Genomic DNA, 17,950 nt, shown 5'->3' on the forward strand with positions numbered 1-17,950 from the left:
TGAATGAGTGCGTTGGACAGTACATTAATACTGCTCTTAAGAAGAGAGAGATAGAGAGAGGAAGCCAGAGGAAATGGGGGGGAGTGGGCAGGGTGGCGGGGTGCAGTGTAGAGGACGAGGATAAAGGGGGGGGGACGGGTGCGTGCGAGTCTGGAAATTCAATTATAACTGTGCCCTGGCAGTAATTCCACTGGTATAAATGGGACGGCAGAGCGAGAGAAGAGATGGATAGAGATGGATGAAGGATGAGAGAGAAATAGGCAGAGTAGAGATAGAAAGTTGAGGAACAAATGGGATTCCAGTTAGCTGCGAAACATGACGACGACATCGGAGCATGCATCATTATTTCATGATCCCGAAACACAAACTCTGTAGTCGAGCATTAGATGCACACGTTTCATGTTTCACGCGGCGCGGGATAACGACATGCTTCTAACCTCACGGTTGCAGCACATTACACTCATTATTCGCCGGAGTGTTTCGGCAAGTGTTTAGACAAGCGCATTGTACCACTCAACAAGCCACCTCAATGGTATAGCCCTGATCTCATTAATGCAGAAACAAGGTAACGGATCAACCAATGTGCGTCCCCGAGGAGGGGCAGGTTAGCCTTTGAAGTTGAGTGAAGCAAAGAGAGAGAGTCCTAAGAAACCAGAGAGATTTCAACACCCTGCCTTGCCTGTCAGCGACGGCTCATTTTTTACCTACATGTAGTCCACAAACACGACACGGTCACAAAAATTGAATCCTCATTCATATAATTTGCTGTCGACAGGAGCGCACAAAAAAGCTGAAACATCCAAGAACATGAACACGCTACTGTGCATTGTGTAGACCGGAGTTGGACTCTCGCAGACACACACATGCAGGGGTAACAAGCTCATGTCGCAAAGCAAAAGTCTTGTCGAGACTAGCATTTCTCACCTCCTCCTCTTCTTCTGTCCAGCTCAATATTCCATTTCAACACTGGTGGTAAGACCCAGGCTTGGATATCAGTCTGTGAGTGATGCTTGTCAAAGTGTCTTTGTCAGACTGTACTGCTGTTTGCTTTCGAGATGCTGTACATTCTGTATCTCTCATATTTAGTTTTGGTGTCCAAGGGAAGGGAGTTAATGGTGAATGTTTTATGTGCAGTGTGTCTAGGATAAGTTTGTGCCATTTCTAGTACATTTGTTCTCTTGTATCCAGTACCCTGCAGGATGGATTGTTCTAACACGACTGTAATAAAGCAAATTGAGGAAAATGATTGATGAGATTAGGGACAGCAGCTTTGAGTCACCAGAATTCGCTCCAGTCACCCCCGTGTACAAACTCATTAAAAGAGTCATAAAGGCAACTAATGAAAATCATGACCACTATCATTACAAGCCCACTTGTGTCCTCTCGCCTTTCTCGTCTGTGAGCGAGAGAATAAAGGCAGCTAAATTAATGTTCGCACCAATAATGTTACAAAACCGCTGCTGTCCTTTAAGTAGTAGCTTTTCTCCTCTGTGTGTAAAGCCAACTAAATTAAAGTTCAGGCCAATATTATTGCGTAACCATTTACACTTGCTTTCTTTGTCCCTTCTGTGTGTGTGTGTGTGTGTGTGTGTGTGTGTGTGTGTGTTTCTGTCGTTTTCAGGATGACGACTCCATGTTCTTTCAGTTTGGCCCCTCCATCGAGCAGCAGGCCTCTGTCATGCTGAACATCATGGAGGAATACGACTGGTACATCTTCTCCATCGTCACTACATACTACCCGGGTTATCAGGACTTTGTCACCAAGGTAACAGCACTCAACTGAGATAACATGCACAAATAATCAGGACGTAAAGGCAAGATGAAACAGAACACAAGATGAATTAGCATCCATCACTCACACCACCTCATCACTTTAATGTCACAATGGAAATGTAACAGCCCTGTACTGGGAAAGTTAGAAATCTTATATTTTATTACATGATGCTGTTGGTATGAACCATAGACTGTATATAAAGAAGTAGCAAGATCTGATGTCACCCATTGGTTTGCATTGGAGCTGGTTTGAAGTCCAGAGCTGTAGCTTATTGTTGGAGCCACATTTGGAGCCAGGACCTTCCAAATAAGGAGTGTGGGGTATTGCCTTTCATACTCTGGAAACATGCAACACATAATGTTAGCTACTTTAGCTAAATTGTGCTAATATGTCAGGTATTGTGATGAAGGAACATACATTTTAGTTGAAATATTGTGACTCCAAGAGCTGGGGAGAACCGCAGGTGAGCCAGCTGTCAATCAGCACCCGTATAGCAGACATCAAAGCTACTCTAAGGGCCTGATTTACTAAGATCCCAAGTAAAGGGTAGTAAATTGCGTGCACAGTGCAATAGATTGCACGTTTAGTTTGCATGCCCGGAAGCGCAAAATGAAATGTAATCAGGTTCTAGTGGAAGAGGTTAACAAATATATTGAGTTATAACAGAAAACATTTTTTACCAGAAAAACACATTCAGTGTTGTTAGTAAAACCAAAAATATTAACACAGGTGGTAGAAATCCGCCCTGTGCGTATTCTGTCATTATGACTCCGTCTCTTCCTCTCCACAGTAACAGCCGGTTAATACCTGCCCTTCAAACCTATTATTTATAGACGCAGTTTCCGTCAGCAAAATTACCCTTGAGTTTGGTAAATCACAATGCGTGTGCTAAATAACATATTTGCATTTTCTCCTCCCTGTATTTTGCACACTGGGGTAAAAACGCCCCATATTACATATTCATTATGGCAAACGTACTAAATGGACAGTACGTATTATCTTGCACAGTTGAAAATAGTATCAGCTTGCACATTTTTTGCAGGTGATGTCAAGTTTGAACACGTTTTTAGACACACAAACCTTAAGTAAATCAGGCCCTAAGTCTTCAAATCTTATTAATTGAACAATCATTTCCAAAATCACCACTAGCACAATTATTAGAAGGCCCACATTTACCGATTAAGACCATTAAGACTCATTGAAAAAATGTATTAAGTTAGTATTTGTGTGAGTGTCTAGCAGCCGCTTACGCATTGGCTCCAACCTTAGGTCATGGTAGTTGTCGCCTGGTATAAAAACAATCACTGAAACTCTTAAACTTTTCTAATAATCCCAGTGAGATCATTAACCATAGTATGATGTTCTTTCACATAGTGGTGCTATGAAAAGCTTCATTATCATACAATAATGCAAAAGGTACTGTGAAAGAATGTGCGATGAATGAAAATGCTAAAAAAAAAAAAAAAAAAAAAAGAGTGTGCGTCTTGTACACATTTGTCAATAAATAAGAAAACTAAGAACATTTTATTGTATTTTCTAGACAAAACAGAAAAAGACTTTAGATATGGTTGGATAATCCTTAATCCTTTAATCAAACTAGTGTCTTATAATCAGCCTCCTCTTCCTCTGTCCCATGCAGATCCGTAGCACCATCGAGAACAGCTTCGTGGGCTGGGAACTGGAGGAAGTTTTACTACTCGACATGTCCGTAGATGACGGAGATTCAAAGATCCAGAACCAGCTGAAGAAGCTCCAGAGCCCTGTCATTCTTCTCTACTGCACAAAGGAGGAGGCCAACACCATATTCGAGGTGGCCCATTCTGTTGGGATTACTGGCTACGGCTACACATGGATAGTGCCCTCGCTGATAGCTGGAGACACTGATGTAGTGCCTGCAGAGTTCCCCACAGGTAGGAAATTATGACAGGAAATGACAGGAGACATAATTAGGAATTAAAACGGGATTCCATTTTTATCTGACATAATCTCAGTGTGGAAAGATGTTTCCTTGACTTGAGGTCAAATCCTAAACCCTATGTAAGTGCAACAATTACATTACATGCAGCATTTGATTGATGTTGGTCCGAAATGTCTTAAAAGTACCATGAATGTATTAGTCTGATTAGGTGGCCTCAGTTGGAATAAATCCCTAACCCTTAACATTGATTCCTCATTGCTTTTTACTACAGGATGACTGACTAGGGACTGGGTAGAGTCAGCAGTAAAAACTGAATTACTAACAAGTATGTAGGTAGCAATTTAAGGTTGTCACATTTAAGATGTTTTGTGCACCATCCATTCAACTTTAATCTGTTAGAGCACTGACTATAAGAGATGGTTGGTCTTAAAGTGAGACTATGACACTTATGCCGAGCAGCAGCCATTGTTGGTTAAAGAGACAGTAGCGGAATCACCTGTAGAGAGGAGTCATAAATTGAACAAAATGACTCGGTAATGCAGGTACATGTATACCATAACCTAATGAGCATTCCAGACCAAATGAGGCTTTAGCAGTAAAACCCCTTACTGTATTGAACAGAGCAATGGTGTGTTTTCTTGCTTATCAATGCAAAATGCAAGAAGAGAGCAGGAACGTCGTCTTTCATATTATTTATGGTTAACGTAGTTGAGCCAGAACCTCAGGTTTCGTGTCTCTATTTAAGGTCAAGGATGAACTTTCACATTTTATTGTGTCACTGAGGACATCTGTGGTTGCAAAGGTAACAGGACTTTGAGCTGGATCAGAAGCAGCAGTCTCATTTAGCTGTTGTTGCAGTTGTGCTGATCACTTGTGGTGATGTTAACCTTCTGTGCAGCAACCTATTATTCCTGTTGATGACGCAGTACTCGCATGTCTAACTTTGGTCATCATTAAGACCAGGCTAAAATGATAAAATGTCAGTGAACGTTCACAAAAACAAAGTCAAAGGTTGTCCTAAGTTTAACCTACTTGACAAAACAGAAAAAAACGCTAAGCCTCTAAAATTTTATTTTCTAAGCTTTATTTTGAGTTGGCTTTCTTGATTTCTCCTGCAAAACAAAAAAACAAACAAACTGACCTTTCCTCAATAAGAAGTGAGGGAGCAATACTCTCCCGCTCTCTCCCCCACAACACCACTGGAGGTCATTCTAACCTTTGAAGGTCAAACCTGGAACCAAAGTGACATCCAAGTTGGGGTGCATTAACCACTCAACCTGCTCACGCAATCTGTCAGACACATCTGTCAGACTGCCTCATGTAACATGTCTTTCAGCACTTGGGGGTGGGCAGACACTTTCAGAAAGGCCAACTCCCAGTGGGAATCAAACCTTTATCTTTTAGTGACGTTGCCACCACCATGAAAACCAATGGAACTTTCCACAACTTCAGTCGATTTTACTTGCTGTAGGGGAGTAAATTGTACAGCAGGTAGTATATTTGAGTTGGACATATGAGCTTGATAATTTGTTGGTGTTTGGTTTGTTGATTTACAGTGAAGGGAGATATTACACTGCTGCCTGTCCTCAGCAGTTTCTGGGAAATGGTTGTCAGGCGGAACCTGAGATCGTTGTGCCGTTCAGTCGCCATAACTCAAACTTTTTACCTCTGCTCTCTTATTGGCATCCATGGATGATTTACTCTTAATGGGAGTAGGGAGTGTGTCTGTACCCCCGTGTGTGTGTGTGTTTGTTTGTGTGTGTGTATATGTGTGTGTGTGTGTGTGTGTGCCTATGAGTGTGTTTAGTTCATTTGTGTGTAATGTCTGAGTGCATTTATCTGTGAAATGTGCGATTGGTTCATGGTTTAATTTGCATGAGAAAATAATGGGTGAGTGTAGTCAAATGGAGTGTGTGGTTTGCTCTTGTGTGTACCTCATATGGTGGAGAGTGCCAGGTTAAACAAAACTTTGGTCGTGTGTATGTGTGAACGTACTCTGATTTTTTTAACTGCATATGTGTGTGTGTCAGTTTGTCTGGTCCAAATTAGGGTTCCACTCTATAAAGTTTGATATATTATCATATCAGTTATGTAAATCACACAACAACTTCCCTCTTGATTTATGTTGCCACGGAGATAATCGTGACTAGCTCATGTATTGCCTGGATGATTATGAAGTGGAGCTGGCGGGGCGAGTGGCTGCGTTGATGGACACTCACAAACCTCTCTCAGTGAACATTGAATTATCATGGGATTAATTATAGGGGATATAATGACAGATAGTAGGATAAATGCCATTCACTCATTTAATGCGTGATGAATAGGATACTCGGATACTATACAGTGTAATAAAATATGATACTCAAAGCTGTTGTTGAACTTAAGACCCCCTCCACTTAAAAATATGTTTTTCTTCTTGCTCCTACAGTTGGATGTGTGAGCTTCTGTGTGCAGAATGATGTATGTGCAGTTTGTTTTCACATTCATTTGCTAATAGGGTAAAGTTTCTCTGAGCTCAATGAAAATCCAATTTTATGGGGGAATATTTGAATATTCATAGATTGCAAATTTTTCAATGAGGGAGAACAAACAGGTGGAATTGTAAGGTTTTTAATAAGGTGATTTAACTTTTTTTGTAGGAAAAACATCAGGCACAAATAATAATAATTATTATTTTATTTTTATGTACAAAAAACTTGTCTGGAGGGGATTTAAAAAAACTAAATAACATATATAAAATAGAGTAAATCATTTATCATTTTTGTTAGTTTAATTATAATACAGCTTGGTATCTAATGTATGTAAAGAAATATTTATAAGATATTATATTGAATGACATTAAGCATAGAAATAATATATCGTTTCTATGTTAAAAGTATAAAGATGGCTCAGTTTCTGCCCATAGCGGTGCTGCAGCAGCATCTCTGCTTGTCAGTGCTGCCCTCTGCCAATAAGATGAACATGATGGTAGGATTTTATTTAACAGCTTCTAGCAATGATGGTCTATAAAACCTGCACTGAAAGCAGCCCTCACCCTGCCGTAATGTGTTGCTAAAGCATCCGAAATGCATATTATACTGTCCTGTAATTAAAATGTTATAGCAGAAGTTTTGCAGTCTTGAGAAGAGGAAAAATTCTCATTGTTTTTGTCATGTGAATGGACAGATTTAAACAGAAAATGACTGGCACAAAATATTGGCTCTATATTTGTATGAGTGTGAGCCAGGATGAAGATTCTTCCATACAAAAGCGAGATAATGGCATGATATTTGTAGACGTGAGCTATTCAGCTGTAGAACTCAGTCATTCAACCAACTAAACCCATTTAGCAATCCCTCACATTCACTCTCACACACACAGTCACATTAGCCCGTAGTGGGAGTCAACCAAGACAACTTTGGAACTAACGCAGAGTAAAAACGACAACGTGGCACAGCATGTGACTGATGGCGTGGCGGTGAGCGCTCTGGGTGAATCCAGCGGTTCAGAGTTCAGCAGAAGGTGCACGCTAGCTGTGGGGCTAATTTGCTTACTAGGCACACTAAATAATTTGCACCATGTGTGATGAAGAGCCTCCAATTCTCCTGGGTAATTCCACTGATGCCTTCCTTAAGTGGCGCTCTGGGGAACCATCTCTCCTCCCACTCTCCTCCTTCCTTCCCTTTCCTCCTTATTTCACTCTGTTGTTCCCTCACCCTCTCTGTGTTTTCTATGTCATTCTTTCAGCCTGTGGCTCTCTCTCGCCTTACTCCTATCAGTTTTTTAAAAACTTTCTTTAGCTTCTGTTCTCTATATCTGTGTCTCTGCTGCTGTCGGACTTTCTCATTCCATCCGCCTTTTTCCTCCTCGTCCTTCTCGGCTCTCACGCTCTCTCACTAACAGCCTTTCTGTCTCTATTCTTGAGAGTTAAACACTACTGCTGCACAGACTGTGCTAACGTAAACCACCCAATTTGACATCACCGACAATAATAAGCTGTTTCCAAAAATACCCACTGATACGGTAGTTCTTCTATTACGTTTTCCAATCAATTTTTCTATGCATGGATGCTCTGTTTGCAATCTTTGTATTATTTTTTTTCGCGTGTGTGTGTATCTGTGACAGGCAGACAGTGTTTGCCTTTAAACATAGGCAGTAGCCAGTTTACAGGCCAGATTTTATAGCTGCCACAGTGCTGTTCAGCTATAACATTGCTAGTTGATGTGTCTGTATTGTGACATTTAAACATATCCGGAGAGATGTATGAATATATACACATAGAGCAGCAGTTACCACGATCTAAAAAAAAGTATACAGACAGAAAATACACCACAAGGAACATGTGTAGCAGACACACACATCCATCTTCTCATGAAAATATCTTTCTCATTAAAAAAAAAAAGAATAAAAGTGAAGTGTGTTAAAGGAACAAGCGACGGGAGTGAGTGAGTGAGTGTTGAAAAAGTGTCAACAGTGTGTGACATTAGATGTGGTCCTGGAGGGCCGGAGCTGTCAGTGCAGAGGCCCCGTGAGGACGGCAGGTTGCCAGGCCGCCTGTCTATTTCTGACCACTGACATGGTAGTGGAGTGGCTGACATGTGGTCATGTGCTGTCAGATGGATGCAGAGAGACTGATGGACAGAGAGAGCGACAGATTAAAAGGCAGACAGAGAGACAGATAGCCAGATAAATTGTCTTGAAGGCAGGGCGTTCTTCGCTGACAGCTGTGTGACCCTGAACCCAGAGGTGTCTATTGGGACCCAAACAGAGAGATCAGTTATTGGCCATTTTCAGAAGTCATAAGGGCACTTGTAGCTGAGAGTTTAGATAAGACTGATGTAAGGCTTTTGAACAGGAAGGTTTCCACATCAGATCGCCTGTTAATAAAACCCTGCCCTCCACAGTCATTGCTGCTACGCTTGTAAAGTTTTACATTCTAGCACATATGCAGGATATAACGATAACGGTGGCAGATTTACCACCTGGAATTTGCAGTAGTTTTAGAAACATTGATTTCACTCAGAAGTAAAAAAGAAAAGCAGGCTTCTTATTTCTACCTAACAGCTGTGAACTGTCACTAGTAGATCTTATAACATGTGGCTGGCTAGTGTCAAGCAAAAAAATGAGTTGGTTGACTTTTTAACGCTAAGCAACACAGTGTTTAGACTTAAGCTTTTACTGTTTATGCATTTTTAATAGTATGATTCGCTTTTACAAGAGAAAAGCAGATGAAGAGTAGGAATAAGTCGCTAGAATGTGAGCATCCCCAAACCAAATACAGAGCAGGACAAAGCTGCTATTGTTACTCTAAACTTATAATAATAGAATAGCATGTGAACCCATGTAATTTAGTGAGCTGTGATATGCCCCTTGACTTTGAAAATATATTGCTAGCTTACGACTGAAGGTTGTGATTAGCTATTAGCTAGCTTGTGATTAGGACATGTTAACGTTTGACACAACACACAACTCTTTTGTTCTTTTGTTGGGGGTTTTGTTTTGGAAAGGTGTGATATGACCCTCCAAATTCTTTAGATACTGAATTTGCTGTTGTACTACCCCACGCACATCGCTTCGACGTTTAGAAATCCCAAACATGACAGTCCTGCTGTGCCTAGTTATGGTTGCTTATCTATGATTGGGCACTTGCTGTTTGGACTTGGTTCAGTATGAACCAGTGATAAATCATTTTTGTAAAAATAAAAACTATTTCCGAAATGAATCCAGAACAGTTAGATTCCATATGAGGCAGTCACTAGGACAGTCCCACCTGTTAGCTCCAACCTGATAAAATCCTGACAGCAGTGAACAAGCTAAATGATTGGTCATTAAAAAAGAGATAAACATTGTGCAGCAGGCTCAGTGTTGGGCAGCATGCACTGTGTGTCATTAATTAATGCTGACTATTTCTCATGAGTTAATCATATTATCAATAATGACAGTTTGATATCAATGAAACTCATTATGAAAATGTCAGCTGTGTTTTAATAGATGCATTGTTGCCTAATTTTCATAGTAAATCAACCCTTGCCGTTGCATATTTTTATTTATTTATTTTAGATTCATAGTATACTGAGAATAAATCAAAAAGTCAGGTCTTCTGTAGTCCATACAGGCAAATCAGTTTTATTTGTGATTAGGTGTTTGGGTCCAGTAGAGTCTGTAAGTTTGTATGATAGTGTGAATGTACCTTTCATTGATTTAATTATGATAATAACATTTTTAAAAAGGTCAGGTGCTATCTTCAGCCTTGAGAACACTTGAAATATCCATGTATGATCCATCACTCCATGATAATCAACAATATAGAGGGACAGTAGGCTGAAGGAAGGGCGTGCGTCCTGGCAGCCAATAGAACGATCTGATGGATGGTCGGTTGGAAGGTCAGCAGGAGAAACGGGCAGGGAGACAGACAGAGTCAGAGACCTACAAACGAATGTTCATAAACAGACAGATTGTCAAAAGAGAACAAGACTCAGTCAGACAGAAGGACAGATAAACAGGCGTACAGACAGTGCAAAGGCCAACAAACAAAGACAGACAGTGCTTTAAACAGACAGATGGACAAACAGGGCAAGGTGATAGACGCTTAGTCAGGCGGGATGGGGTTGCTATTCATCTGCTCTCTGAGTCATCACATAGTGTGTACTCTGTCTCTTGGAGTGTGTTCAAAACATGTACACTCTGTATACCCTCACAGAATTATCCCTGTATCTCCCTGCTTTCATTCCTCCATCTGTCTATCTCTCTTTTGTCCCTCTGTCAATTTTCCACACATAATCCGGCTCACCTCTCATTCTCTTGTCTTATTTACTTTACATCCCTAACTTCTTTCTTACTTCTCTCTTTTTTTCTACTAATTTCTTTGTCTTCTTTCTATCTCACCATCTATTTCATTGTCTACTTTCCACATCTCCTCTGATCTTCTTCTCTCTCCTCTTCCTCGTCCATCCAGGTCTGCTCTCTGTGTCCTATGACGAGTGGGACTACGGCCTAGAGGCTCGCGTCCGCGACGGCGTGGCAATTATCACGATGGCAACATCCACCATGATGATGGACCGTGGCCCCCACACCCTGCTGAAGTCCGAGTGCCACGGAGCTCCAGACAAGAAGACCCCCATCTCAGGCAACCCTAACGAAGTGCTCAGGTGAGTGAAGGTGGAGGCCAGATTGTGACATTGTGAGCGCTGACCACCATTGACCACCTGACCACAAATGATCATTTTCAAGTGTATGGGTCGTTGAGGACTGTCTGAATGCACCAAGGTGCAACGGATTCTGGGATATTGATGGCAACAATGCAGACATCTATTCTATCTGCCAAATTGGAGGAAAGAGAAATCTGTGACAAATATTAGCATTTGAGAAGCAAAAGTTGTTCAATTCTTTATTCTTGAAATGCAGACTTTGAAGCAGACACGCTTTAACTGGGAGAAACTTTATGTTCACCTGTTTTTTAAGTATTTGTTGACAATTTATTGTGCAGTGTACTTTATGTTATTTAAAAATCCAATTTAGCAGTGTTATGTAAATTGGGACATGTTGGCATATTTATATCTTTATCATATTTGGGAACTGGTTGTGATATTGTTTGTAGTCTTTAAAGTTAAGAGTGGGTCTCCATCAACAGTTCAACTTCCTGTTGAATGACGCCACTTGTCCATACTCTCCCTCTGTCTGCTCTTAAATCATTACAGTATCTGTCACTGTGAGAAAGTCTGAGTGCACTGCAGGAACAAAGGTTTCCCTGCTTTGTGTGCAGTAAAACAAGCTCCCTTTTTTTACCCTTAAGCTATCCAGAACATATCCCATGAAAACTGAGTACAGCGGCCACATGCCTCAGCAATGGTCTCATTTGTTTAGAGTCATTTAATTACAATTACACTCATGTCTCCAAATTAATGTGGCAATGATTTATGGATGGTGAAATGCTACACGCTGCAGCTTTAAAAAAGTGCGCAGGTCCATGTCGCGTAACATCAACATGAGTGCCCTGGCACACATCAGCACAATCATGGATGCAGCAGATGCTGGCAAACACACAAACACACACACATGCACCTTCATCCCCTGCATACTGTGATCATCCTCCTCCCCCCCCCCCCATGTAATAATACCCCTACACACACACAAAAATACACACAAACACCCCCCCTTCACATGCCCCCTTCCTCAGGAAAATCCAGCCCCACCCCCTCAGCTGTCCGTCTCAGCAGCAGGCCTTTTGAACTGGTTGTGAAGCACAGCGTTCGGCGGCGCTTTGCTCTGCGCACTGCCTAATTGGTCCCAATGGCGTTTCAGTCGGCGAACACTAGCCCCTGTCGTGCTGTGCTCCAGAGCTCAGCGCAGTATTATATTCGAGGGCAGTTTCACCCCTCTGTGTGTCTGCTGTGGCTGTGTGTGTGTGGGTATGTGTGTTGTTATTGTGCTAAAGAAAGACAGACTGTCAGTGAAGGCCAGATGTGTGTGTGTGTGTGTGTGTGCGTGTGTGTGTAGGTACTTTACAGCATTTAAGAAGACTGTCATTTGTCTCCCAAAGTGAGTCTGGTTGCTGCTGTAGAAAAATCCTGTTTCCTGCTCATGGTCTAGTGGCATGCTTTTTAGTCAGTCATAGGGCTTACACACACACACACACACACACACACACACACGCACACACAGGTACGCACACACACACACACACACACACACACACACACACACACACACACACACACACACACACACACATTGAAATACATTTTCACCCCTCTCCCACTGACTCACACTCACACTCAGATGGACGTACAGTCAGTCTCTCTCTGCTTTCTCCCACAACTTCACTGCTTAAACATAAGCACATATTCATCCAGGAATACTAATGTTCATATGGACCCATCACACTCACACAGCAGCAGGAGAAAAACATGAGCCCACTGTACAAACACATGCTCACCTCTTCGGTTTGCACTAAGTATAACGGTTATGGATCTTTTTTTTTTCTGCTCATGCTCCAAGCTTTACTGCATCCTGCACTAAGGCAGCGAAAGCTTTGTTGTCCAGCCCAGTAAAACTCTTTAGATGTCATTTCAACCCCTGTCTGCTTGTTCACTCCTCTCTGAAGCTTTGCATTTGTTTCACCACCGCTTACTGCTTTGAGATAGCAGCGGAGTTTATGGCAGCCGCTGTTGCCCCAGAATACAATTCCCCTGCTCTGTTCGTGCGTGCCTCGCTGTGGTTTTCTGCGTGCCACTTTGTTCTTCTCAACTCCGCTGTGGTCTTCTCCGCCGTGTCCTGCGCCGCTCTCTCTCTCTCTTCTCTGCTCGGCTCAACACTTTACTCTGTCATGTTCTCCTCTGTCCTCTCTCGCCCTGTAGCCTTCTACCTTTGTTCTGCCCTGGTCTGCTTTTATACATCTGCTCTCCTCTGCTCCCGCTTTGTTCCACTTTATTCTCCTCTGTCGAGCGCCACTCTGCCCCATTTCATGCGCTCACACCTTCTTTGTTTTCTTCTCTCCTTTCTCCTCTCATCTCGTCTCTCTTCTCCACTGGTTCTGCTCCTCCCCAACCATTGTCTGCGCTCCAGACCTGCAGTTTTATAATCAACTTAGCGGTGTTGTTGATTAGATCAGTTGCTAGCGCTGCTAAGATCCTTTGCCCCGCACTGCCTTAACTAAATTTGTCTGGTGATAACCTTTGTCTTCAAGTGTTCAATCAAGAGATTAGCGTTTGGCCTTCAAGTCTATATACTAGAAATTGAATGAATGACTGGTTGGCTAGCTGGGTTGGCTGGATGGATGCCCTGCTGCCCGGTTGGTTCACTACTAAGTGAATCAATGGATGACTACTTGGATGAAAGATGGTTGGAAAAGGAAGCAACTCAATCAGAAGAGCCTTTCATAGGGCAGGAAAACCTTATACTCAATGATGCTCTCCAGTGAACTCAAACACCATTTTGCGAATGTTCAAACAGACCTGTAAAGCAAATCATCAATAAATCTGATTAATTCTTAGCAGCTGAATGACATCGAATAGCTGTGCTGGGTTGAAAACAAAGCCTCAGTCTCTTAAGCTCAGTTTTTGCTGCATGATATTATTTGGAAAAAAACATCCATGAAAATTGATTGAGCCTGGCAGCGGAAAGTCAGACTCATCAGGAAACAGTCTCTCAAAAAGTTATGAGGAACAAACTATACAGAATGAGCACGCCTCAGGAGCAGCTCTGCGTATTTCTCGTTCAGTTTTATACTGGGACAGATCTTTGGTAGGTCATTTTAGGCTGATTTTTTCAAGAGCATTCGCCGTATAGGAAAAGTAAAATTGAAAATTCAGATTTAAGATTTGAAGCAGCCCATCAATTGGGGAAGGAAGGAAGGGTTCAGTGCTGACACCTTGAAGGAGAGAACTTATCAATCATCTAAATACATACCAAAGCACAGTGAGCAAAACAATACTTGTGGGACAGTTTTGGGAGGCCACAGAATATCTTAGACTGACTTGGGACTAGTGGAGATGATCAGAGACCCATGCTAGAAAGGCAAACATCATTTCCACTGATACCTGCCATTCCTTTTTAGTATGTGCAGTAAAGTCACTTGGTTTAACCTTTACCCTATTGTTTTAAACTTGTTCTAATATTCTGGTTTCAGTCGTTTTAATTTGTTTTCCCTCATTTATTTTTAGTCTCTGTTTTATTATTGCTTCTTTTGTTATTGTGTCTCTGTCTTTCTAAATGATTCCCTCTGTTTTACTAAGGGCGAGTCAAAATTCCCATGCAGAGAAAAAATAAAGACTCAACACATTTTTCAATGTTTTTCAAGCTTAAGGATTACAACAGGGTTAGGTTTGTAAGGGAGGCATGGAAATATGTAAATAATATCTTTCAGTCTACTGGTGAATGATGAAGAATTGCTGTTTGGTCACGGTCATCTACTTGACTGTGTAAGCCATACATTATGCTGATCCCCCTCTCTGCTTAGCATTTCCTCGTCCAGCCCTCAGCTCTTAGAATACCACAAGAGAAGGACACGTCACTCCGCTAAGTAAATTAAGTCCACTGTAGCCAGCGCTGTGACATTCCAGCTAATGCTACAGTATGAGCCTGACAAATTAAGATAGCAGAAAGAGAGAAGAAGAGAGTGAAAAGCGAGGAGGGAGCGAAAGACAAAGCGAGGGGGAGAGAGAGAGAGAGATGGAAAGGAACACCACTGGCGAGCGATACGCAACGGCGCAGAGAGTGGTGAGTTTTGACAACAGCGGCCCTAACCTTGCCAGGCGTGGACAGGTTCCAAATGAGCTTGAAGTTGGAAAGGTGTAGAGGGCTTTTAAGCTCTGTGGACATTTATGAACTTCTGTGGCCTCTGTGAAGCTTTCAATAGAGTGTCTGTGTGTTTGCATGTGCGTGTGTGTGTGTGTATGTGAGTGTGCGCAGAACACTTTAAAGCAGCATTATGACCCTATTGAGCTGAGTGATGAGTGTGCGCCAGCTCGGTGGACAGTGTGTCCACGTGGGTGTTTGTGTGTGTGTGTGTGTGTGTGTGTGTGTGTGTCAGACTGAGTCTATAAAGGCCAGTTGAGTGTGTGTTTATAGGGCAGGCCAGTGGGAGGCTACCTGTTTGTGATGGCGCTTGATTGGAACTAGGTCAGGATGCTCCTGCTCTATCTTTCTCTCTTTCTCCCTTCTCTCCATTTTTATTGCTGCCTCCCTTTCTCCTCCTAAATCTTTTCATCTGTCTCTGTCACTAAATCTCCTTTTCTCTGCCAGGTTTACTCAGTTCTCTCCTTTTTTTCTTTTTTTTGCAGTCTTATTTTATCTCACATAATCTTTGCATCTCCTTCTATTTTTATTTCGTTATTTTCTCTTTTTCTTTGTTTCTCCTAATTCTGCTCGACGCAATCACAGTTTTTATTCTCACTGGGTACGTTTTATTCTGAAAGTATTAGAAATGTGCAAAACAAAAGAAAAAGAATCCGTGTTCAAGTATTTTATCCATCATCTTTGACTGCTATCTTTGGCAGGGCTGCAATTCTAAATGAACTTTATTATAATTAGTTTTAATTAAGTGCTGTCTACCATTTGTCAAAAATAAACCAAATCAAAGCCACATATCAAGTGCCATTTGCTACTTTGATGTTGTCAGTCCTCCCCTCCTTTCTGTGTCTCTGCTCCTGTCTTGTCATCTCTCCGCTCTCTTCCCATTAGCACAATTTATGACACTGTTTACACATTCAGCTCCCATGTCTGTCTACACACACATGAATACCACGATGCATACGTGTGCCACATACACACAACAAATTCACACCTCCCACCTTACTCCGGATACCCCAAGTGTGCACATGTATGTTTGTCTGCCTCGACCACACAGAGTGCCACACAGCGCATTGTATCATTTTCCATATAGATTCCCCTCTCTCTACAAATCCAATAAGTACATTGCACCACAGTAATTGCTAAGGAGTGTAATTCATGACTAATTCATGTCAGGGTTAATTTATTAAAACTGACTTATCAATATTTCACACAACTCCTCCATTATTCACACCAGAACATGCGCTAAAACGTATCTGTGTCAGGCCAGGGAGTTAGCATGGCAAGTGTTTCTTTGTGTGTGTGTGTGTGTGTGTGTGTGTGTGTGTGTGTGTGTGTGTGTGTGTGTGTGTGTGTGTGTGTGTGTGTGTGTGTGTGTGTGTGTGTGTGTGAGAGAGAGAGTGTGTTTGTGTTTGTCTGGCACAGTGTTGCTCTGATTTACAATCCAAAAAATCGTCCTCAAATAAAAGCAGAAAGTGGGAAGATTCACTGAAATATCTATAATGTGAGGCGGTTAATGAAGGAGATATTGTTACTGTAGATGTGATCGGAACGCTGCCTTCCTGAGTTTGGTCACTCGCTGTCGTTCGCCAGGTGGAGACAGCTGCTGCTGCTGCTGCTGCTGCTGCTGCCGGTTGAATTTTAATTCACCTTCTGTACAGTATAGTTCAGATACTCTCCTCTGGCCTGAGATGGAAAATGACGAGCTCAACACCAAAACAAGGAGCTTAGTGGGCAGAGAGATGTGTGCCTCTGTCTTATCATGCTACCCACAAACAGTATTTGCATGTGTGCATAGTGGGCATGTTGATGCCAGCTTTCACTCAAATACAATGTCATGTCACACACCCTCAGTAATTAGAGGGAGGAGGTTAGAGCAGAGATTTGTGTTGACATGTTTATATGTGTCACTGGCCTGGCAAAGGAAGGCAGTGAAGGCATTTCACCCCACCTCCTGCTGTCATGTAGCCTTAAGCGAGGCACTTAACACCAGTTGCCCATAAGAGGAGTGACTGGGCAGCTGTCACGTATATACCTCTGTGAATGTGAATGCTGAGTAAAGCCTCACTGTTTATAGGGATGTGTGCGTCCACTTGTACTGATAGTGATGCAGGAAGTTTAAAGGAGCTGACAGGAAGCGGATATGATCACTTGGTTTGGAGACGCAGGAGTTAGTATGATGGGAGAAAAGAGCGATGCAGTCTAGTAGTAATACGTCCCGTCCCCTCCCTCTTTTTCTTTGAATCCCACCTCTCTCTCTCTCTCCTCTCTCTCTCTCTCTCTCTCTCTCTCTCTACTATCTCTCTCTCTCTCTCTCTCTCTCTCTCTCTCTCTTCTCTCTCTCTCTCTCTCTCTGTCGCTTTACCTCCCACCCTCTGCGAGATTACCGTTACCATAGTAACACAGCAGATTGGCTCGGAAGTCATAGTGGTTGTGGGTGCCATGGCAACACACATATGCTTGTGTTTCGCTCCGTTACTGCTGTGTGTAGGAAGCATGCACACGCGTGCGCACATAAACACACACACATACACACACACACACACACACACACACACACACAACAGGCCCCACATTGTAGCACGTAACAATAGCTTGCTTAGTAAAGATTAAAGGGGGCACAGCGTCAAGTCATTTTGTAAATGGCTTATGATTTATGCAGCAGATTCTGTGCACTTTGTATCAGTGCCAAGGCTCTACAGGATGGGGCTGTTAGCTGGACACATGGGGCTGCATGAGACGGTATGATGCTGGATGATTCGGCTCATCGCAGCCCATTGAAAATATCAATATTTAATACAGGAAATAGAATAAGGAAGCTGGCATTAGAGTAATTGCTGGATTATTACGTAAATCACTCCATTCTATACCTAGGACTAGATAGACGGATAAATGGATAGATAATTACAATAGCAGCTAAAACGTCAGACAGGGTTAAAGTTAAAGCAATTTGAACTTTGAGTGCAGCAGTGAGATGCAAAATCTGACTG

General features: G+C 42.2%; 1 protein-coding gene across 1 annotated transcript in view; it reads left to right on the plus strand.

Annotated features, from left to right (window-relative positions):
* Positions 1-17,950, plus strand: part of grin2ba (glutamate receptor, ionotropic, N-methyl D-aspartate 2B, genome duplicate a) — an 87,389-nt gene that overhangs the window by 40,293 nt on the left and 29,146 nt on the right. Inside the window, exons 2-5 of the mRNA XM_062438496.1 lie at positions 1,622-1,765; positions 3,414-3,684; positions 10,627-10,797; positions 12,775-12,784. Of these exons, the coding sequence (XP_062294480.1) occupies positions 1,622-1,765; positions 3,414-3,684; positions 10,627-10,797; positions 12,775-12,784 (596 nt within the window). The remainder of the gene's footprint in view (positions 1-1,621; positions 1,766-3,413; positions 3,685-10,626; positions 10,798-12,774; positions 12,785-17,950) is intronic.

The sequence above is a fragment of the Scomber scombrus genome, chromosome 18, assembly GCF_963691925.1.
Source record: "Scomber scombrus chromosome 18, fScoSco1.1, whole genome shotgun sequence".
Taxonomy (NCBI): Eukaryota; Metazoa; Chordata; class Actinopteri; order Scombriformes; family Scombridae; genus Scomber; species Scomber scombrus.